Source organism: Mustela erminea, chromosome 7 (assembly GCF_009829155.1).
Source record: "Mustela erminea isolate mMusErm1 chromosome 7, mMusErm1.Pri, whole genome shotgun sequence".
Taxonomy (NCBI): Eukaryota; Metazoa; Chordata; class Mammalia; order Carnivora; family Mustelidae; genus Mustela; species Mustela erminea.
The window spans coordinates 75,086,657-75,111,111 of NC_045620.1; the positions used below are offsets into that span (position 1 = coordinate 75,086,657).

General features: G+C 35.7%; 1 protein-coding gene across 3 annotated transcripts in view; it reads right to left on the bottom strand.

Moving 5' to 3' along the window:
• RTN4 (reticulon 4) overlaps positions 1–24,455 on the bottom strand; it is a 72,639-nt gene that overhangs the window by 37,357 nt on the left and 10,827 nt on the right. The window contains exons 2-3 of one of the 3 annotated variants that reach the window (XM_032352136.1): positions 15,244–15,300; positions 12,160–14,553 (exon numbers count right to left, since the gene is read on the bottom strand). The exons of 1 other annotated variant lie outside the window; for it this stretch is intronic. In XM_032352136.1, coding sequence (XP_032208027.1) covers positions 12,160–14,553; positions 15,244–15,300 — 2,451 coding nt within the window. The remainder of the gene's footprint in view (positions 1–12,159; positions 14,554–15,243; positions 15,301–24,455) is intronic. One more of the 3 variants, XM_032352137.1, reaches the window with a different exon arrangement.

Genomic DNA, 24,455 nt, shown 5'->3' on the forward strand with positions numbered 1-24,455 from the left:
TTTAAAATGCAAAATTAGCCTTACATAGTACTTTAAAATTTTCCAAAGTTCATGTTTGGCGACTTCTCACTCCTCAATATCCACATCCCTGGTGGACAAAGCATGACAAAAACAAATGAAAACCTCCTCAAGCACGACTTTAACTCCTTTCCAAAGGGTATCCTGCTCTAAAATTACCAACATGCTCTAGATTTCTTTTCTCCTCATATCTCACATCAAAACACTCATTTTCTTAGTGCACTTAACTTTAGTAGGAAAATCATATGATTAAATCAATTCCTACTAAAGAAAAAAAAATTCCTTTCTCTATAACCTTCTCATGAAGAGAGAGAAAAAGAGAATGTGTGTGTGTGTGTGTATGTGTGTCTTTGTGTCTCTCTCTCTCTCCCTAAGAGGCAGGATTTCAGACTGAAGACTGTACTTTGGAACAGGAAGCAATATGTAAGCTGTAAGCGCTCCAGCCAGCCTTCCCAAGATATTCCTCCTTTCCCATTTCTTTCCTTCCTCTACTTCTGAACCCCAGAAAAATTCAAGTTTTTGTTTGTTTTTTTACAATGTTTAGAAATCAAGGGAATTAATGAAAAAGATGTGGTCATTTGGATTTAAAGTGATACTCTCTAAGATTGCCAGTATACAATTCTTGATAGCTAAAATAAGTATATCTACTCTCTGGAAACAGAAAACAAGATTCATTTTTTAAAATAAAGAATTATAGTTACAGAGGAGTTTTAAACTTATTTCAAAATTTAGTTATCCTAAGATATACAAAAATATAAACTAAACATATGTCTCATTAAACAATGCTGTTTAATACCATAAGCTGTAATATAATGCCCTCTATGGACTAAATTACAGCACTTCAACATTAACTACTAAAGTGAATCTGAAAACATGGAGAAAGACTTTAGTCTAGAAAATGAATGACAACACAAGTTCAAATGGCAAAAAAAAATGAGTATTTTAAAGTCTAAAAACAATTTCATATAAGTTGCTAAAAACAAATACTAAAATCCATAGAGAAATTAAAAGTGATATACTACTCAGTAAGAACTAAATAAATGCTAGCTTCATGTATTATAATCTAAAATAAATGTACATATTCCAAAAGATCCAAAGCATTTTTTTAAATTCAGAATAAAAAAATTAATAGTCACTAGTCTTTGAACATATCTTTTAAAACTTGTAAGGTTTCTCCAAACTACACAGGTTTGGGGGAACCTTTAAGGTCATTCCATGTTTAAAATAACATGACTCAAGCATTTGTTTGATTCAGTACAATGTGTCAAAATCCTTTTATAAAGTTATTTTTAAAGTCATTTGTTAATGTAAAGTAAATATCTACAACTTACTAAATTTCTCTGGTCATCTGAATTTATTCCATATAATCAATTATAAAGCATTCTGTAGACCTATTAACTATATCCAACACTAGATGGCACCAACACCCATCCAGTTGATTGTCTAAAATCTGGGCATGCAATCCAACAAAAACTGTCTTCTCAATTTTCAGACTCTTCCTGCCTGATACCAGGCAACTAAAGATCAGAATATGATGGCAAGAGAAAAACAACTCCACCACCAAGAAAGCATTTGAACTCTGACCAGAATTCAAAGTCAATTTTAAATAGCTAAGAATCAGGCATAAAAGTAAAATAATACATACATGGATATTTTCCAATGTGAAAACTGAAAATGTCCACTAAAATGTAGAGTAAAATAAAAATTGTTTGGAAAACTGTAACATACCAGGAGTTTTCATCCTTTGTAAAGATCTCTCATAAAATCAGAAACAGAGAAACATCTAAATTTAAAAATGGGCAAAGGGTATGAACAGGCAATTCACAGAAGAAATAAAAATAGCCAATAAATAAGTAGAACATGTTCATTTTCACTAATAATCAAAAATCAAAACTGCAAGATATCCCTTCATCCTACAAACTGGTAAAGGTTTTCTGTTTTTGTTTTTTAAGTGCCAAAAACAGAATGTCTAGAAGGATACTTAAGAAATAAGCACATTCCAGGACTCTGAAGGAGTATGAGGTGACTAGCTGAGACAGGAAGAAGACTTATTGTCATTGTGCTCTTTGAATTTTGTATAATGTGGAAATATTATCTAATAAGCAAAAGAATAAATATTAACAATTGTTGGTGATAGAGAAATGGGTGTTTTCTTACTTTAGTAGGGGGAAGTTAGTACAACTTTTCTGGCAGCCAATTTTTGTCAAAACTCCTAAAAATGCTCACATTCGTTTACCCAGGGTTTATTTCCAGTAATTTATGGGAAAGAATAATTCAGATATATAAAACATATTTAAATATAAAGAGTACAGTAACAGCATTATTTATAAATTTAAAAGTCAGAAGCCATCTAAGAATCCAACAATAGCAAACTAATCAAATTATATGCAATACCAAGGAACACCAAACCTTAAAAAATCATGCAGCAGAATAATGACATGGAAATGTCAGCATTATATAAGATACTGCTCATATTTTTAAAGCTATAAACAATGTATAGACCATGATCCCAATTTGGCAAAACATTTGTTTTTTTCACTCCATTGTAATGTACCCATATGCTTAAAACATAGACTAGAAGAATATATTCTAAAGTATTAACAATTATGTCTGAGCTGTATGATTATAAATTTTTTCCATCTCAATAGATTTTTCTACTTCTCAAATTTGTACAATGAGCATGTATTACTGCACACTGTTTCATGTCTGTTGGTCTGACTTTACGGATGGCAGGCCCTTCAGACAAATTCTGATTATTGTAAGCACTGAAGCTCAAATAGATTAAAGCATCTATCTGCCCAACGTCATACACTGTGATCACTGATAAAGCCAGGATTAGAACCCAGGTCTATAAGATGCTCAAAATGAAGTTCTTTCAACCACACTATATTTAGTGTTCTCTTTTATGGCACATATTCAGAAATATTTTCAATCTGTACTGGGCCCATAGTAAGCACTAAATAAATCCCCATTAATTTGACATTAAGTCACATTTGTTTAAATACAATCAAGTCTTCCGTTAACAACAGTCTGTCTCTAATTTAGCTATATCATAAATTTACTAACAGATTTCCAGTTAAAGGCATTTCTACTCAATTTGTTAGATTAAGCATTTTAATTTTTCAGGCTACTTAAATTTCTTATTTTTATCAGATTAACTGCTCAGTGTCATAATTAAAGTCCAACTAATAATTATCAAAATGTGTCCTAAATACACTCACTAAAAATACATTTTAACTAAAACCTTAACATCTATAATGCTTTACTGAGAAATTTCAAAGGCTATATATACTACATTCTTAATGTAAGAAAAGTTTTAAATCATTAACACTATCAAAATAAAGCTCTTATTCATGAACACATATAACAAGCATATATAAATTTGCAAAGGATAATTTTCAATTCTTTACCTAGATAAATGGGCCCCTCTTAAGTTAGTCTTTCATTAAAATGGCAATACTACTTGATTATTCTTAGATACACATAGTTTAAGTATAATGAATGACCAATCAGGTTGGTGGTGGTTTACGCTCCAGCAAAACACAATCTATACTCATTTACAAACAGAAAATATTCTGTGCATTACTGGCAAACCAAGCAACCAACAAACATATTAAGCAATCACTATCATTTAAGTGATGATCTCAGTGGTTTGGAAGAGACATTATTAGAACCTTTCTTTACCAATAGCTTACCAACAACATAGATAGCAGCTCTTCAGAAGAGTGTTCAGTCTCCACATGCAAGCAAAAGTGTTATTTTGATACCCCTACTTATGGAAAACCATGAAAGAAAATGTACATGATAAACAATATTCTTGACTTTTAAAAAATGTCTTACATTGGTTAATGCCCCAACACAAAAGGTATATAATAAAAGAAAAGTACCTTTGCTGCCTGCTAAATTTAGGCCTAACCATGCATTCCAAAAATGGAAAACAACTGAGAAGGGGACAAAACCTAAGTTGGAATCCCAGTTCTTCACCTATTGGGAAAAAGATCTTCCTTGTGGAATTAATAAGAATATAAATAAGAAAGTTATCCCAATGTCTGGAACACACTTCAAAAGCATTGTGCATACTATATAATTTACTGAGTAACCTTGGGAAACAAGACTAAGCCCCAAACTTAAGTATTGTCATCCATAAAATGGTTCCTTCCTTCAGATTATGAAGGACATTAAATATGTGAAACTGCTTCATGGTTAGAAGATTTCCTATAAATAGCGGTCTCCCATAGCCAGGTAAAATGGTAAGAATTTAGTTTCTTTTCTCAGTCTTTCAAAAGTCTCAAAAACCTCCAAAACAGAAAGAAAAAAAAAAAAAACTGAGAGCAAATTGAGACAAATTAATCTAACTATATTTCATATATATTCTAACTGTAACCACACTAAGTTTGGGGAAAATAAAAGGAAGAAGAGAGAAAAAAACTAATTGAAGTAACTTGTACTTGACTATATACATTCAATCTTGGAGGGTTGGGGCAGCAGATTTGCAAAATAATCCTATATTTTACTGTGTCTACTATAATCATATTAGAAAACATTCTAAAACCATTTAGAAATATCAGAGAATTAAGCAAATGAGTAAATGTACTGGTAGTGGTAGCAGCGCGGTTCTTGTTACAGAAGGAACAAACAAATATGAAATGAAGGAAGAAAGAAATAATCCTCTGGGAATGGATCAGAAAAGGAGGTATTTGTATGAATTGTGTGAACTCACAATTTCAAATACAAGTATGTGTGTGTGCTTAGGTTTATTTTTATGTACTTTATGTTTGTAAGTAAGCCTTTTTTACCTCTGTCCACTGAAAGGCTAAAATGGGAAGACCTCAAGAAGGCAAGGAGTATTGGGGTCCAGCTCTTGATCTCTAATACTACTTCCAACTAAAAACAATCAGGGATCCTTCAAGAAATGATTGATTTCAGGCCAGGACAGAGTAGGCATAAGGTGAGTCTACATTTTGTTATGCTAGAAAGAAGTGCTTCCCGCTCCCTCCCCAAAAAAGGATAGCTGTACATTCTTTAGCCAACTTAACAGGGCCCTTCCAAATTTGGGACAATTTACAACCAAACTAATTAAGTACAGTAATGAATTATAAACCACTAGGGGGAAAAGAGCAATTCATAAATCTGTATTGGTAATTAACTAATTAATTAAAATCACAGAAAAGGAGGACTCTTGGTAACAGCAGAATGCCACAGACAACTGATAATTTTTCAATTCCAATGCTCCCTCCAAATTTACTATTTTGCAGCCTTCATGTTCAAGACTGAATCAAGCAAGAATCATCAACAGACATTAAATCTTTCAATTCCAATGCTCCCTCCAAATTTATTATTTTGCAGCCTTCATGTTCAAGACTGAATCAAGCAAGAATCATCAACAGACATTAAATCTAAGAAGGAATTTTGATGGGGAGCAGGATATTTGCATAGTCTTGAAACACCACCCCTCAGACTACTTATAAGCTATAAGGAAAGAAAAAAGAAAGAAATCATATAGTACAGAAATGAGGAACCACCTTAACCGGATGGTGAAAACTAACTTCATTAATGAGGGGCTTATGAATAATGGGTATCTTCAGATATGATACTATGAGAGAGGTAAAGCATACTATATCATCTTCATTTGGCCATGAATCCATAATCTCAATCTAATCACTGAGAAACAGCAGACAAATGCAAAATTTAGAATGTTCTATTAAAAAGGGAGAAAGGGAAGGAGCTATGCTCTTCAAAACTGTTAATGTCGTAATGTCATAAGTGAAAAATATTGGAAATTTAAGAGATAAAACAGAAAACAACATGACAACTAAAAGCCAATTTTGGCCCTAGATTGGATCTTGTAGAGGCCACTATACAGGACACATTATTAGGTTAAATGTCACATTAGAATATGGATGGTAAATTAGAAAAAAGTACTTTATCAATGGAAATTTTTGAAGTTAATAGCTGTATTGAGGTTACATAAGAAAATATCTTTTTTGAAGAATTTAAGGATAAAACAATGTACGCAACTTACTGTCAAATGGTTCAGGAAAAATAAGGATGTATTTAGGTATCCATATCTAGTTAATTATACAAGGAGATCATAACTGATAAAGCAAATGGGAAAATGTTAATAGATTAAATTTAGATGAAGATAGTAAGACATTCTTTGCACATTTTTATTTTTGCAATTAAGTTTGATGTTACTTCCAAATAAAAGTTTATTTTTAAAAAGCAACTGTCCTTTAAAAAAAATTCTTCTAAATGATACTGTTGTTTATTTTAATTCTACTTAATTCTAGTCACAGAAAATTTAGCATCTAACATATCATAAACCCTTGTTTCGCATAGATTGGTGTTTCAGTTTAGTTCCAACAAAAACCTTCACGTTGTTACCCACAACCAGTCTGCAAATCCACTATGTCCTTAGATGCAAGTAAGTAGGTTTCTACATACTGACCATAACATCCGTACACATACACCTGCCCCAAAGATACCAAAACAGAACCTCAAAAACTTTTTATCATATTTCATATAAATGAACAGGCCTATGTGTCCACTCACATTTGCTATCTGTAACTTCCATAAGATCATCTCTTCTGCAGAGGCATTCTTAATATCCCAAGGAAGAGCTAGCCTCTCTGTAACCTTACTTTGTGCTGGTGAACTTCCACTTCCAATCATTATATACTTAAATCCCTAACCTGACATTCCTATGCCAAACTTCCATGCCATCATCTAAGGAAAGCATTTCAATTGTCATGTGGTAGTGCTTCCTATTAGTTAACTATTCTTTTTCAGAAGTTTCACTATCTTGGTCTGTACACATGTAGTATAAATGTACACAATTATCAGAATATTTTACCTTCTACCTGTTTTATTTTTTAAAATAAGTGAAAATTAAAAAATTAAAGTGCCAAAAAAATCAATGTGTTTTAGATAGAAATGGAAACCATAAATCTTTAGCTACAAATTTTTCGAAGAAAGAACATATATGAAATGCTGAGCCTAGATCATTAAAACCTGCCTCTAAACAATGAAATACAGTTAAAGAAAAAAATAATGTTAATTATGACCTGAGGAAAAAAAAACAATATTTACGTTTTATTATTTTTTTAAAGATTATATTTATTTATTTGACATAGAGAGAGATCACAAGTAGGCAGAGAGGAAGACAGAGAAAGAGGGGGAAGCAGGCTGCCTGCTGAGCAGGGAGCCCAGTGTGGGGCCCGATCCCAGGACCCTGAGATCATGACCCAAGGCAGAAGCAGAGGCTTAACCCACTGAGCCGCCTAGGTGCCCCTACATTTTATTATTAAAAATAGTTTGATAAAATGCCTTTATCAAGGGAGAAGACGAAGACTAGCATTCATTTTTTTCCTAACAAATCTTATCCAAAACTATCAATAAGACATCAAAGCCTACATGATAATAGCTTGTTCATCCTTCTTACAAATCAGTCTTTCTTCCCAAAACTAAAACTGAATTCTGCCAACAATTGTCATTTTAAGAGAACAAGGAGAATTGAATAATAAATCATCTGAGGAAATTAGTATTTTGTTATTTAGTATTTATCAATGCTTTAATATTTAACTATATATTCAGGAATATGACCCCCAAAATTTTTAGAACACACGTAAGTATATTACAATTAGGGATGGTATAAAATTTTTAGCCATCTGAGAACACAACCTCCCTAATGTTCTTGTCTCTTAATACTCTTGGTACACTTGACTTCAGTACACTTAACCATGTTTTTTTTGAAGATGGGGAAGCACTTGTACCCTTATAATATATGTTACAATGTTTAGCTATGTCCTTACCAATTTGCTTTCACCAGCTGACTGAAAGCTGCCCGAGGGCAAGACATTGTCTTAATCCTCATCTTCCTCCACACCTCTTCCAAAGAACTAGTACAATGCTTGGTATAAAGCACCTTAAAGCAACTATCCACTGCTTAAAAAAGATGTCTATTAAAATTAAAGTCAAAGAAACAACAAGTCCCAAGGACCTAATTCTATCCCTTTCTTCTTTATCTCTCTAGAAATAAAATTCCTTCTCTATAAGAAGAAAGGGATTTAAGGAAAGAGAAGGAAATTTATTTCTAGAGAGATAAAGTGGTTGTCAGTGGTACAGCCGAGACTACAACTCACATCACCGACAGTGTTTTGTTTTGTTTTTGAAGATTTTATTTATTTGAGAGAGAGAGAGATCACAAGTAGGCAGAGAGGCAGGCAGAGAGAGAGGTGAAAGCAGACTCCCGCTGAGCAAGAGAGCCGGATGCGGAACTTGATCCCAGGACCCTGAGATCATGACCTGAGCTGAAGGCAGAGGCTTAACCCATTGAGCCACCCAGGCGCCCCCACCAACAGTGTTTTTATTATACCACAGTGACTTCTCCTTTGTATGACTTCTATAGCATATATATATTGGGTGTATCCAAAGAGTTTTCTATTCACTAAGGAGCTGCTAGGACACTTAATTAAAAAAACAAAACAGGGACACCTGGGTGGCTCAGTGGGTTAAGCCTCTGCTCAGGTCATGATCTCGGGGTCCTGAGACTGAGCCCCACATCAGGCTCTCTGCTCAGCAGGGAGCCTGCTTCCCCCTCTCTCTCTGCCTGCCTCTCTGCCTACTTGTGATCTCTCTCTCTCTGTCAAATAAATAAATAAAATCTAAAAAACAAAAACAAAAACAAAAAGACTGAGCACAAGAAGCATGAGTAAAAGTTTTTTTTTAACAGTTTTTTTCAGAGAGGAGACTTCAATAACTATTTTGTAAAGAGAATGCTCAACCACTGTTTTTACTTCTTCAACCACCCCTACTTAGCCTTCAAAGGCACTGTCCCTTCCCTTACTTAATTCCAAACTATTAGGCTACAGTCAGTATAGGCCAAGATCCCTAGGTTTAGTAAAATCAGTCCAAGGAACTGCTGTCTCCGGAGTGCTCCAATCTACTAGGGCACTGCTAACAGTGCTGGGAAGAAATGTTGAGTAGAGAAGTGGGACTTCACAAGCTGTTATAAATCACTGCTCACATCAGTCAGTGTGTGTCTGTGGTCTTCACCCACACTATATCATTACCATGCTGCTCTGGGATTCTCACTCTTCTTTCTACCACTGTCTCCTAAACCATTTTATTGGGCTGTTTAAAAATCCTCATTCCAGAGGTGCCTGGGTGGCTCAGCTGGTTGAGATCTGACTCATGGTTTCAGCTCAGGTAGTTACCTCAGGGTTTTGAGACGGAGCCCTGTGTCCAGCTCCACGCTCAGTGCGGAATCTACTTGAGATTCTCTCTCCTTCTCCCTCTGCCCCTCCCACCCTGTGTCCTCTGTCTCTCCAAAATAAATAAATGTTTAAAAAAAAAAAAATTCCACTGTGAACTATCTCCCCTAATCTTCAACTTCTTTACTGAATATTCCTGCCAGTACCTCCTTTCACTAAAACCTGGCTCTGCCTTGATGATACCGCTTTTCCCATTAACTCTAAATGGAGGCTACTCTCTTATACCTGCATACCTGAGTGACAGGAGGAGAGGTCAGTACTGTTCTTAGCTCACCAATGCTGCTTCAAGATGTTTTCAGAGGTCCTGGGCAAAGTTCAAGTTACTCGGCTATGACACTCTCTATCTTTCCTTACTGCCTCAATCTACCATTCTGCCAGCTGCCCCATTTGCCCTTTTACCAAAGTCTTTTATCCCTAATTTCTAATCTTCTCCACCCCAAGTCCTGCCATTATCCTGTGTGACTTTATGAGAGCAATCCAATTTCTCAGCCTCATGGTTTGTTTGACCTTTGCTCTAACAACCTTCACCCCACTCAACATCAGCCCTTGCCTCACTGCCAAACTTTGGCCATTATAATCCATCTGGAATTCTAAATTAAACACCCAAAAAACAAATACACATGCACAATCCTACCTTGTTTGACCACAACCTCCAAGCATTCTGTGTTCATATTTTTATTCTTTTTACTCTTAGTTCTTAGATCTAATTTGAACCACAAGGTCTGTTAACTTCTATTCAACCATCTATCAATCCCCCTGCTCTCTTCTTTACATTCTTCAACTTAGTTTCCACAGTCCATCACATCAAACTACTACTTTCTTCAATTCCTTTGATCTACTGTCCTTTCACTGGGCCAGGCCCCTCTAGCAAAACACAAGTATGAATCAATATAAGCATTTGCCTTCACTGAACCTACACCTAGGATGTTAGGCACAATTAAAGAAAAATCACTGTGTTATACAGACTACCCTTCAACCTTGACTAGACTCTTCATACAAAGCCTTTGTTTTCCTAGACAGACCTCTTCCACCCAAGCATGTTCCAGTTCATTCTCAGCAAATGACCTAACATATTGCTTTAAAGAATAAACATACACCATCATACACTTCCCTTAACTTCCAGCCACAAAAACTAGCAGTATCAACACCCACACTTTCCCTTCCATTAACTACAATCAATGTCTTCCAATGTTCCTTATTTATATGCCAATTCCTCTACCTGAATTCTGGATCTCATCCTGTCCCATCCCCTCCTGACTTTGTACTACCACCTTTATTTAGACTTTCCCTTCCATCTTTAGTAAAAGAAAAAGGCCCTTCTTCAGCTCTATCCTCTACCTTATTCTTGCTATCATTTTTGCTCCATCTCCATAATCTTGAGGTTTTGTTTTGCTTTTGTTTTTGTTTTTGTTTTGAGAGAGAGCAAGCACAAGAGCAAATGAGCAAATGAGGGGGAAGGGCAGAGGGAGAGAGAAAAATCTCAAGCAGGCACTGAGCAAGGCTCAAACTCACCATCCTGAGATCATGACCCAAGCTGAAATCAAGAGTTGGATGCTCAACCAACTGAGCCACCCAGGCACCCCATGATCTCAAACTTCTTAAAAACTGCCAACATTTAGGATCCATTTACTCAAGTCTCCTTCACTCCTCACCACTAGCCCTGCCCACCCATACCACCTACCATTGTTAGGCCAACACCTTCCCTACTTTTTGAAAGATTCTCAATCCTTATCTTAACTAAGCTTTCTTGCCTTTGATAATGCTGACCAATTCTTCCACTTTTAAAGCTTCCCCTTTTCCTTGGTTCTCCCTAGTTGATATCCCTGGCTTTAATTACTGGGTCTGAGCCCATGATAAATACACACATACAACCAAAGTCTCTGTCAAAAGCTTCATATATTTAATATCCACCACTTCTTGGAGGTCTCATAGGTACTTAAATACCAAAATATTCAAAACTTAATTTTTTATCTTCTCTCCTTAAACCCACTTCATTCTCTCATATCCCCAATTCAGTTTCTCATACTGCCATACATGCATTTGAAAACACAAGGAACCCAGGATTCCTGGAATCATCTATAACTTCTTTCCTTATCCTTCATGTCCATATCCAATCAAACATCAAGTCCTATGTCTCCACTCTCTTCCCACTGAGTTAATATTCATAATCTCTTCCTTCTTAAGACTATAACAACAATCTCTAACCTTGTCTCTCTGCCACTAATACCACCCATCTCCAAAACGTAAGTATATTCAATAAATAGTAATCACTACACATTTTTACAGAAAACACAGCTAAATCAGAATGCTAATTAAAAAACACATGTGCAAATCACTCTACACAAATCAAGTGTGTCGGAAATGTAGCGTCAAAAGAAAAAATGACAATCCCTACTTTTCAGAAGAATTCCTAACAGCATACCTCAATTTATACTTTTCAACAAAATGTCTGCTACTCAATATGCTTAACTCTATATGTATTACTGGTAAATACAGCAGTATATTGAAATACTGGAGACATGTTACAGAAATGTGGTTTTATAAAAATTTAAAATGAAGTAATTTCTGAGAAAACCATAGTAAATACATTTTAAAATATTTTGTTTTAATACCTCTTGCTCTTCATGCTATGAGCAAATAATGAAGGAAAAGATAGAAATACATGAAGCTGATTCTAATAAAATCTTCTAGTTCCATAGTATAATACAAAAAGGAGCAGTGAGTAATTGTGTGGAAAAAAAGTTACACGCAAGGGCAAGTAATGAGTACAAGAGGAGTTAAAAAAAAAAAAAAAGCACTAAAACTTCTGAGACCATACTATAAGTCAAAAGGTGGCAAGAAAGTACAAAACAATGTATGGACTGATTACCTGAAGTTTTACTCAGCTCTGCTGAAAATATAGCAGATGGTGATCTGTTCTCTTGCTCTGTATCAGAAGGGGTTTTTTTCTCAGCTTCTTTCACAAGAACTGTGGGTTTGACTATACTGCCTATTTCTGTTTGAGTGGCCAAAGGAGAAACATCTGGAGGCAGTAAGGGCACCTTCGAAATATCAGACCTATCTTTGAAGGGTTCATCTGGGACATGGACTTTATCTTCCTTTTTAGGTTGTACATTCTTGAAAGAAAGGTCATGAGGTAACTCTGAGCCAGGTAATGACCCAGCTTCATCCTGGACATTAGCAATCTCGTATTTGTGGGATACTTCTAGATCAGTATATTCCCCGGTTAATTTAGGAGAAGAATCAGTTTTAGAACTGACAAATGTAGGGAACTCATCTATAATCTCAATTGGAGATGAATCTGAAAATGTTTCACTCTCCCTTACTTTTGCTTCCTTAGCAATAAATACGCCATCATCAGAATAAACTGCAGTACTGATTTCCTTCATCTGCAAAGGAATTTTCTCCTTTTGGGCCAGTGCGGAAACTTCGGGAGATAAGGCATCTTTTGGGGTATCTAAATTGGGCTGAAAAGATTCCAAATATGGCTTTCCCCCTTCAGGTGGTCGTGAAGCACTGAGTTTTTCCTTAGTTTCATGTTCCATCACTGACTGAGAAGCGTCCGTGAGATGTTCGTTCGCAAGTATCACAGCTTCATCTTGTTTTGGTGGAACTTCAGGTATTGAATCATCACTAAATAAGTCCACCGGTTCGGAATCAGGTGAAGAATCCTCAACTAACTCAGAATGATCAGCCGCTGGCTGTGCAACTTTTGCTATTTCTGAGTAATCGGAGAAATCGGAAGATGGTTCAGTAGAGAGCTTTGTTTCTTTAATTAAATCACATGCGATAGATATATAAGGAGTTTCTGTTTCTTGAACAGCTACGTTAGTACTTTCAGGTTCTTTCATTTCTTCTTTTATTCCTGATACATTTTTTAGGGATACATTCATGGCCTCTTCATACGGTGGGGGATTTTCCGGCTCAGGTTTTCTGCTTTCATACTTAGCAGAAGGAGGAGCTTCTAGCTGGGATGAACTGGGCTGCGAGGCAGGAGCAGCAGCACCAGCACCGGGAACTTGAGAATTTAATGGTGCTTCCATAACAATGTCAGGCAACACCGGTGAAGGAGTGGCTTCAGATTCTTCAAAAGATGGGCAAAGCTGAGACGCCACAGGGTAGAGCGTCTCCTGCAGGGCTTCTGATGTTTGAACCAAGTCCATTTTTGTTTCAAAAGCAATCTTTGTACCTGTAGCTTCATTCAATTCACTTTCACACGCTTCCTGTACTAAGTCTGGGGTTAGACCTTCAGCCATGTTCGCCACTACTTCCGCAGTCACCTTTGACACACTGTCTGTTGTGACATAATCGGCCTCAGAATCTTGTGTGGCTACAAGGAAAGGGTTTGATGTTTTGGTACTAAAATTCTTCTCAGTTACAATCTGGGCCTTTTTTTCTTCTATCTTTTTTTCATCTGTCTTATTTTCTGAAGTATGATCTTCCAACAAAGGAAAGATGTTTGTTGAAAGGTTTTCAGTTGCTGTTGGGTTAAAAGGAGAACATGTGATATATGCTCCTGAACCATCTTTTACAGCTTCTGGTGTACTGGGAAAAGAAGTATCATCATTACTGCTTTCACTATCTTTTTCATGATTTGTTTGCTCAGGGCTATCAGCAAAACATTTCTTATCCGCTTTACTCTCCAACTTGCTCTCTACATTACCTCCATCACTATCTTGCTTATGAGTGTCTTTTACATCCCAAACTCGCTCAAATGGTTTGAAGTCTGCATATTCTTCCCTCATAGGAGCTTCTGCTGCAATTCCCTTTTCAATGAAACTGTCCTTTGTTTTTTCTGGAGACATAACTTTGCCCTCCTCTTTAACTGATTTATTAGTAAGGGCTATGGGTAACTCTTGTTGATTACAAAGGCTGTTATTACTAACTAATTCTTCTTTCTCATCTTCATTCTCTTCCCTAGGATTTGCTACTATTATGGCAGATTCTGCTTTTGGAGAGCCACTGAATGATAATCTCATTTCTGAGTATTCCAATTGTGAAAACTCGGCTAAATCTCTGTCTACAAATGGATTTTTTGCCTTCTCTGTGAACTCTTTAGAAGCTTCAGTTGAGGTTTCTTGAAGTGTTTCTTCGGTGCGTGATACTGGTAAATTACCAAGATATTCATGTTCTTTAAAAGAAGCAGCTGAGAGGGGAGACAGAGAAGGAAGAGAAGCAGCAGTTTCAAGCAGGACAGATGGAAAATCCTCTTGACCAGCGGAAACAGTGTTACCTGGCTGCTCCTTCAAGTCCATAATTTTTTCTGTGACCATGGACAGAAAGGAAAGTTAGAGAATGCCAGCGTTCTCAGAGTTAATGCAAGTTTTATGACAGATTCAAAATACGGTTAGTAAAGAGTTAATGTTAACTAAAATTAAATGTTAATAACATAAATAATCAAGTAGTCTTGAATCATTACTGAAAAAAATTAAAGCTATTGTCAATAAAACGTGCATGGCTACAGAGCCAATTATATGCTATGAAAAGGCAAAAATTGAGTCTCTGAGGAAAAAAATCTCAAGTATAATCAATTGAGAAAAGCTACTTCTAACAAGTTTTAGAGGAAGACAAAAAAGAATTTGAGAAGAGTTTGACAGTGCAGAAAAGACACCAAATAATTAAATTTTAAAGAGTGGCATTCATTTCTATGAAAGCCTTTCAGCTATAAGTGCATTTGAAAAAAAGGACTAGTAAAAATATATAAATATAAATCAGGGGTCCAAGAATTCCATATATATATATATATATATATATATATCTCCAATTTATTGGTTCTGTCCATTTCTCTCTTGGACATACATATAAAATATAAATTTCAACTTTTTCAATAGACAAACATTCTTGGAACCATGCTAATTTTTAGTAAACTCAAACCACTCTGTACAGAATTAATAAAACTAAAGAGTTAAGGTTAGAATACACAGAGGATAAAAGGCTAGCAGAAAGAACTTGCCTGCAGAGGAGTGTATCACAGGCTCATATGCAGCAGGAAGAGCAAAAAGTGTCTCATCTGAAAAACAAATAGAATATAACCTCAGCAGAAATAAAGACAGAGTTTGAAGGAGACTAAAGGTAAGAGGAGCAAGCAAGGGTTCAGTTTGTAATGAGTTAACACAAAACTTTTACAAAGAAAAAGCCAAGATGGAAAAGAAAAAGTAGTACTATCAGTAGTACCATTAATTCAGATTATCATATATATTACAAAAATGATTAAATGATATCCACAGAACCTATCATTTCTCAAGAGGCAATAACATGTTTATGTTAAAGAAATTTCATAAACCAAAGTGATTTTAAGATACTATTTTTCTCAGTTAATACATGGCATCCAAACTTTTATTCACATTTTCGGATAAGTAAATTTTTTTGCCCTAATCAAGGCCAAAATTTTAAAAATGCATTTGAATAAAATTAATAATTACTTTTGCTTAATCCTTTTTTATTAGCATATGTCCAGCTTAGAAGAACACTTTCAGAAAATCATGCATATGTTCTTATACTCCAGGCTATCTCTAAAGGAAAACATTCCAATTGTCACTGTACACTAGTCTGTGAGGATATTAGTGCTATGTACCACTGTTCAAATTGCAAAGAAAACATTAATTGTCATTAGGAAGATAATTATTATCATCAGTCTTGTTTTGTTTAAAATTAACATTGAAGGATACTTGTTATTCTTTCTTTTTTTTTTTTTTTTCTTTTTTTGAGAGAGAGTGAGAGACCGAGAAAGAGAGCATGCACACATGATCAGGGAGAAGGGCAGAGGGAGAGGAAGAATCTTAAGCATGCTCCACACTCAACACAGAGCCTAAAGTGGATCTCATAACCCTGAGATCATGACCTGAGCCAAAAATCATGAGTCCAATGCTGAATCCACTGAGCCACCCAGGCATCCCAAGGGATACTTGTTATTCTAAGTGTTTTACATGCAGGAAAACGCTTTTCTTGTAAGTGGAATTAATATCCCCCATTTTACAGGTTAAAAACAACCTGTAATTGTTGGGAGGTCATTAGGATTACAGGAGGTCATGACAGCGGGACCATAGTCTGATAGGGTTAGTGCCTTTATAAGAAAAGACACTAAAGAGCTTGCTCATGCCTGTGTGACAACACTTCCTCCTTGTCCCCACTCCTCCTCTCCCTCTCTCGGAGCAACATTAAGAAGCCATGTGAGTGAGTGCACAGTGAGATGGCAGAGATAAGCAAAGAAAAGAGGCCTCAGAATGAAACCTACCCTGACTAAGTCTTGATCTTAGACTCTCCAGCCTCCACAATTGTGAGAAATAAATTTCTGTTGGTTAAGCCACCCAGTCTATGGTATTTTGATGTGGCAGCCCGAGTCAACTAATAAACGACATATTGGCATATTAAGCTTGCACAATGTCACTTTATAGCTGCAGGTGGAAGATCCTGAGCTAAAGGTCCTCTGTGGTTTACACTAGAGAAAGGACTCTAGCAAAAGACAATTTGAAATAGCTTGAGGAATGACAAGAAGGTATTCCTTTAGTGTAGAGGACCTAATAAATCTGGACATTTCTTTTCTTTTCTTTTCTTTTCTTTTTTTTTTTTAAGATTTATTTATTTATTTATTTATTTGACAGAGATCACAAGTAGGGGGAGCAGGTTCCCTGCTGAGCAGAGAGCCCAATGCAGGGCTCAATTCCAGGATCCTGAGACCATGACCTGAGCTGAAGGCAGAGGCTTAACCCCGTGAGCCACCCAGGTGCCCCTAAATCTGGACATTTCTATCTGGAAGGACAACCTAGGCAAGGCTGATCAATAGAAAAAAATAGAGATGTGGCTATCATGAACATGGACATGTCTCCCAAAGTCATCCCCCTTGGTGAATAAGAGTTAAATTCACAATGTCATATAAATTTTAGATAAATCCATACTGGGCATGATACCGTATCTGAAGGATTCTCAGACTATGTAAGGAGGGGAAAATCCATGGTATACATTTAAAAAGGTTTTCTATAACTAGAACAATAGGTTGGATGGGCATATCAGTAAGTCAAACCACCTTATGAGATTTTATAACACATACACATGTGTATACACCTTTTTTTTTTTTTAAGATTTTATTTATACAAGAGAGAGAGAGCATGTGGGCAGAGGGATTGGGGAGCAGAGGGAGAGGGTCAAGCAGACACTGCACTGGGCTCTGAGCCTGATGTGGAGCTTGATCTCAGAACCCCGAGATCATGATGTGAGCGAAAATCAAGAGTTGGAGGTTCAACAGACTGAGCCACCCAAACGCCCCAGTGTGTACACACTTCCAAAAGACAACTTACTATGTGATCGTCTTTAATACAGTTTCTCTTTTGTAAGATGAGAGAACCTGAGAATTCCTTTCAGTTAAAATAATGTATTATAATCTTACACAAAACTGAGATTTGGGGATCAAAGAGCAGAACCAAATAATTACACAGGTGCTCCATTTAAATTAAAGGTAGCAACTCCTTAACAAAATGGCTGTTTTTTCATCTATTTAATATAATTAAAAATTACGAATGCAGAGGCCAGTCTTCTTCAAAAGTGAACTCGAAACATGTTACTGTTAAAATTAGAGGGAAAACAAACTACAACCAAAATTGTGCCAAAAATTTATTTTTAAACATGTATCCTTATTCCTATCTAATACCAGACACTCTCCTAGTGGAAACTATATTCCTGGCACTTGGCCAAATGAGAACATTTACAAATTGGTATTTCAAATATTCACTGAATTTTGAAAAAAAAATCACAAATTGAGAATCAGTCCAAAATGAACTGTGAAATAAGTATTGCATTTCAAAAAGCACTTAGAGAAAAAACAAAAACAAAAACAAAACAAAAAACCAAAAACAAAACAAAAACAGAAGAAGTCACTACCACTTGGCCCTCAAGAAGAATTGCTCTGACTTCTCATAAAGTGATCATAGGATCAAGCTGTCTGGGTTCAAATCCCAGATTCATCAATTAAAACTGTGTGACTTTGAGAAAGATACTATTTGTCCCTTCTGTGCCTCATTTGTAAAGTAAGTATAGTAACAGTACCTCTTCAAAATGTTGCCAGGGAGAAAGGGGGAAGAATTAGAAACAACCTGCTCTAAGTCACAGAGCTAGGAAGCCAGAGAGCATGGATATAAACATGTCTAACTCTCAAGTTCATGTGTTTTATCTTTTGGAGGGATTAGTTTATGCATAAATGCAACCAGTGTAAATTCTTCTTTATCAGCCCCTCAAGTTTGATTTCCTGAATTAAGGTAAATTGTGATCCAGCAAATACCCTGTTAATTATCTGAAATATTTGGTTATTTGCTTCTACTTTACCAATATAATAATATTTATAGAGATAGTAATGCTGGCCAGGCACATTTATTTCAGATGCTCTTTCAATGCTCAAACCACTCCATAAAGTTAGGTCCTCCTGTTATCCTCATTTCAGAAATAAAGAAAGAGGCATAAAAAGGTGGGTAACTACCCCAGAGTCACAAAACTGAAAAACGATGGATCTGAGATTTGAATTCAGAGAGTATACAGGTCTATGTTCTTTTCTTTAACCATTCTGCAGTACCTCCTTCCCTGGACTTTATAAATTTAGAATTTTAAAATATTATTAAATAAAATTAAGGATGTTAAAAAATTTTGATTGATAACACTTACATATCATAAGCTACCAAATTCTAAGGCTAAAGAATTATTTTGCTTTGAAAAAAATCACTGATTTTAGGTTAGTCTTCCTTTTTCTGTAAAAGATCTTAACCTTCACAAGTGAATAATAAACTGTTTTATAATCAGGGACACTATATTAAAAGTGTAACATTACTGAGACATGTTATATATAGACATATACTACTACTAGGTTTACAAAAAAGGTGAACAACACCCCCTCTTTCTATGATCTATGCTTATGTCAAATTCTAACTACTGGATGAAACTGAAACTTCAGTCATCAACTTCATTTGTGCTATTCTGCACAAACAGAAAAAATAATATTAAGGTCTTAATTCTACCCACGCTAAGTAAAAACACAGTGGCATATTTAAACTAACAAGTTTTCACTAAATAATAAGCAAAAAGGAAGCCAGAACTCTTCTGTTAAGTCTCTCATACCATCAAATTAATATTCCTAAAAGAATAATTCTAGGGCTGCCTGAGTGCCTCAGTCGTTAAGTGTCTGCCTCAGGTCATTATCCCAGGGTCCTGGAATCAAGCCCGGCATTGGGGTCCCTGCTCGGCAGAAAGCCTTCTTCTCCCTCTCCCACTCCTTCTGCTTCTGTTCCCTCTCTCACTGTCTCTCTCTCTCTCTCTCTCTCTCTGTCAAATAAATAAATAAAATGTTTAAAAAATAAAAAAGTTAAAAAATAATAATTCTATATATTCTCTTGCACAAAACATTTAAAAGCTTCCAGTTATCCACTGAATTATACCTGAAACTCTTAAAGCCCTGCAATAAACAGCCCCCAAGTTAGCTATCTAAACTTATTTCAGTGACTTGTTAACCAAACATAATTCTTTCTAACCAAACCCCTCCTTCCACCTCCTGTATATCAGAATGCTCACATCCAATAAAACAAATTCACCATATGCAGCCTTACTTTTCTTTTTAAAACACACTCATCCTTATTTTTCTAATCTCTATTTCCAGTTATCTAAGCTCAGAGAACTAAGTAACTTGTTCAAAGTCACATAGCTAGTTAATGCCAAAGCTAGAAAATTATAATTTAACTATCACTATAATCAGATAGATATTTATTTCCTTATTACCCTCAGTAAAATGACTAGAATCACTACACTTTTGACAGTATAAAAGATGAATACCCTTCATAAAACCACTTTTTCCAAATGAACTATTCCTTATTGTTGGTCCTAATGCTAGTTTCACTTCCTTACTCAAGTTTAAATTTAGACTGTTTCAGGGTATATACTTTGAATACTAATTATTTCCATCACACAAGGATTGATTCCAAAATTAAAGTTCACTGAAGAGATTTTTTTAAGTAAGCCATTTTTTAAAAAAGTAAAAGTGGCATGTCAGTTTTGAACTTACTACTTGTCCAATTTAAAATAGGCTATTATGATCTTACTAACATTCACACACTCTTATATTGAATATTTTTCTTGACATGTTCATTTCAAAACCTGCTCATCAACCAAAAATAACTGGTCAATAAAAACCATAACTAATTTATAAAAGACAGGAAATAAACTGCATTTTAAAATCATATAATTTCTGCTATGAGTAATTCCATCAGATTAACCTAACATAAATAACCACAAAACAGGGCAAAATGCTGAAGCAACTATCTTGGGACACTGGACAACAGGAAGTGCAGGCCGTGATTCCTGAGAAGTAGGAAGCATACCAGATGATGCCCTGGCTTTCTGCTTAAAAGCTCTTTGTCACAGTACATGGAAAAGGAGGCCAAGAAGCACTCTTGTTGAGTTGAAGAAGCCGCTGACTTGTCTGGAATTTGTGGGGCAAGGTAACATAAAAAAGGAAACTTCATAGAAAAGGAGCTCCAGGAATCTGGATAGAGGGTCCTTTGAAATCCTTGGCTCAACTATGCCTCACATATATGGCACAAGACTTACAGAGGCCAAGCAGAGAATCTATGATAGAGTTTTGGAGAACAGATATTTTGGAGGTCAGATTCTACACTGGAAGACCTGACCAGAAGTTTTTGACAAACCAAAGTGGAGAGATCTTGTTGAACACCCCAAGTATAAAAATGAGACCCCAGAAAAGGCATCCTTTAAAGGAAGACTACTTTAACCTTAAAGGTTACCTAGTCTAGGTTACTTGGTCTAGATTTGGACCAAAAGTCAGCAAAATATGGCTTGTGGGCTAAAATTATATTGAAAGACAGCCTAGTTCATTTGTGTGATGTATTGTCTATGGCTACTGTGGCATGACTTGAGTAAGGGCAAACTTGAGTAGTTACAAAAGAACCTGTAGGACCACAAGCCTAAAATAATAATTGTTTCACTCTTAAAAAAAAAAAAAAAAAAAAAGGCCAACTGTGGACCCTCTGGACCCTCCTTTTAAAATCATGACATGAAAAATCAAGATGATTTGCTAGGGAATTAAGTGACTTCCAGAACAACACTAACAACACATCCACGACAACCAGTATAGAATAAAATATTACTGAACATGAAAAGACACAAGAAAATAGGACTATAAATAAGAAAAAACAGCTAATATAAACAAAGAAGTAATGTAAACATTTTATTAGCAAACATTAAAATAAAAATTAAAATAGCCCTCAAGTATATACAACAAAAGATGGGCATAATGAGCGAACAGAGAATCTTAGTAGAGAAACACAGACCAGAAGAGAAAACCAACTAAACATTCTATGACAGAAAACTATATTAAGTGAAAGAAAAATTCACTAGATGGGCTTAAAAGCAGATTGGGTGGTAAAGAAAAGACCAGTAAGCCTAAAGAATGAGCAATTAGAAACTATCCAAACTGAAGCACAGCATGGGGAAAAAAGAAGTCTAAGCAACCTGTGAGACAATCAAGCAGTTAAATTATATGTAATTGGAGTCCCCAAAATAGGCAACAATGACTGAAGCAGAAAAATAAATAAGTAAAGATATTATGGCCTAAAATTTGACAACTGTGATGGAAAATACCAGCTCAAGGGACCAAGAAAGCTCAAAGAATAAACACTGAGTAGAATAAACACAAATCCACAAAGAAGTACACTGTCAAGATCAAATTGCTGAAAACCAAACACAGAGAAAATCTTAGAAACAAAGGAAACAGGCAGGGAAACAATAAGAATGACCTAACCTGTCACTAGAAACAATGGAATGCAAAAGACAATATCTTTATGTGATGAAAAATCTACCAACCTATCATTAAATATAGTCAATTCTTATTATTCACTGATTGCCTATTTGCCCACTGCCTACTCACTAAATTGATATTCCCCAAATCAACACTTAACATTAGTGGATGTGTGCAGAGCAGTGAACCCAGCAAACGTTCCCAAGTGAGGTCAAACAAGGCAGCCCCATGCCTTCTCGCTTCAGCTCTCATACTGAAAACAGGTGTACTTTTTGCAGTTTATTTAGTGCCATATTTTTTCTTTTTGTGTGATTTTTTTGGTGACTTTGCTATTTAAATTGTTCTCTAAGAACAGTGCTTTAGTACTCTCTGGTGTTCTTGAACACAAGAAGGCCATGATGTGCCTTACAGAGAAAGCACATGTTTTAGATAAGCTTCATCCAGGCATGAGTTAAGTAATACTGGTCATGAGTTCAATGTTAAAAAATCAACAATATACATGAAATATGCATCTTTAAATATAAACACACATAAAACGAAGTTATATATTCATCATTAACAAAAATGGTATGAGTAGTGGTTCACAGAAACCTAAGCCTGTATTTCCCTAGAAGCAATGATTCGGTATTTGCTAATTCAGTATCTTCGGTGGCTATTGAACTTAACTACCATGAGCAACAAGACTGACTATATTCATCAAAAATATGCTTCAAGGGGCACATGGGTGACTCAGTCAGTTAAATGTCTGCCTTCAGCTCAGATTATGATCCCAGGGTCCTGGGATTGAGCCCCGCATTGGGCTCCTTGCTTAGTGGGGAGTCTGCTTCTCCCTCTCCCTGCTGCTTCCCCTGCTTATGTACTCTTTCTCTAATAAATAAATAAAATCTTTAAAAAAAAATATGCTTCAAAAATACAGATGAATACAAACATTACTAGATAATAAAAGATGAAAACAAAAGCTAAAAGAAATTGTCACCAAGAGATCCGTACTACAATAAATGTTCAGTAAGTTCTTCAGACTGAACAAAAATGATACCAGGTAGATCAATGAAGATCCAACCTGGATCTTCAGAAACAAATAACAAAAATGTTGAATTCTGAGTAAATACGAAATAGTCTCATCTCATAATTTCTTTAAAGAAGTGGTAAATATGAGTAGATACATAGAATTATATATATTATATATATATATTGATTTTTGAATCTCAAATAATTATTGTATGCAATATAAGTGGAATAGGCAGGCATGCCTACTAGGTAATATATATTCAGTTTCCCTAAGCTCAAGGTTCCTCTCCTGCAATACAGCACAGCAAGTTTAGTGTCACTCGACCCTCTCAGCATTGCCCCATAGGAAATGGGGCTTAGGACACCTGTATAAGAAAATGCTGAGGGCACCTGGGTGGCTCTGTGGGTTAAGCCTCTGCCTTTGGCTCAGGTCATGATCTCAGGGTCCTGGGATCGAGTCCCGCATCGGGCTCTCTGCTTGGCAGGGAGCCCGCTTCCTCCTCTCTCCCTGCCTGCCTCTCTGCCTACTTGTGATCTCTGTCTGTCAAATAAATAAATAAAATCTTTAAAAAAGAAAAGAAAAGAAAATGCTGATATGCCAGCTATTATCACTGCTATAAGTAATAAAGTCCTTTGTCCCTGACCCAGGCATCTGTGTCTTCTGTCAGCATTCAAGAAACTATGGCAAGCTATCCTGTTAGCTTGTTATGGGATAAACACTATGTTTCCAACCCTAAAATGCCATTTTCCACATTGCTCTCTAGACTGAATGCAATCCCAACCAAATTCCCAGCAGACATTTTCTAGACATGAACAAGCCGATTCTAAAATATGTAGGTCAATATAATGGACCTAGAAAGAACAAAACTATTTTGGGGGAAAAAAAGCGAAATTTGGAGTAGGCATACTACTTGATTTTTAGAATACTGCCAAGCTATAGCAAATAGTATTGGTATAAGGATACCAAAAAAATAGATCAACAGAACAAAATAGATGTACAAACACAGACCTACTTATATGGCCACTGATTTTCAACAAAGGCACCAAAACAATAAAGCAAGACAAATTCTTTCCAAAAAAAAAAAAAAAAATCTCTGGGATAGCTGAATATCTGTATGAAAAAAATAAATCCCAAACCGTAACACTTCCACAGACAAACTAATTCAAGATGTATCTAGATTTAAACATAAAAGCTAAAACTATAAAGGTTTTGAAAAAAACATAGAATGTTTTCACAACCTTGGAGTAGGCAAAGATGTCTTGGACAGCACACAGAAAGCACTAACCGTAAAAACTGATAAATTAAGAATTCTTCAGAATTAGAAAATCATACTCACCAAAAGAAACCATCAATAAAAGTAACAGGCGAG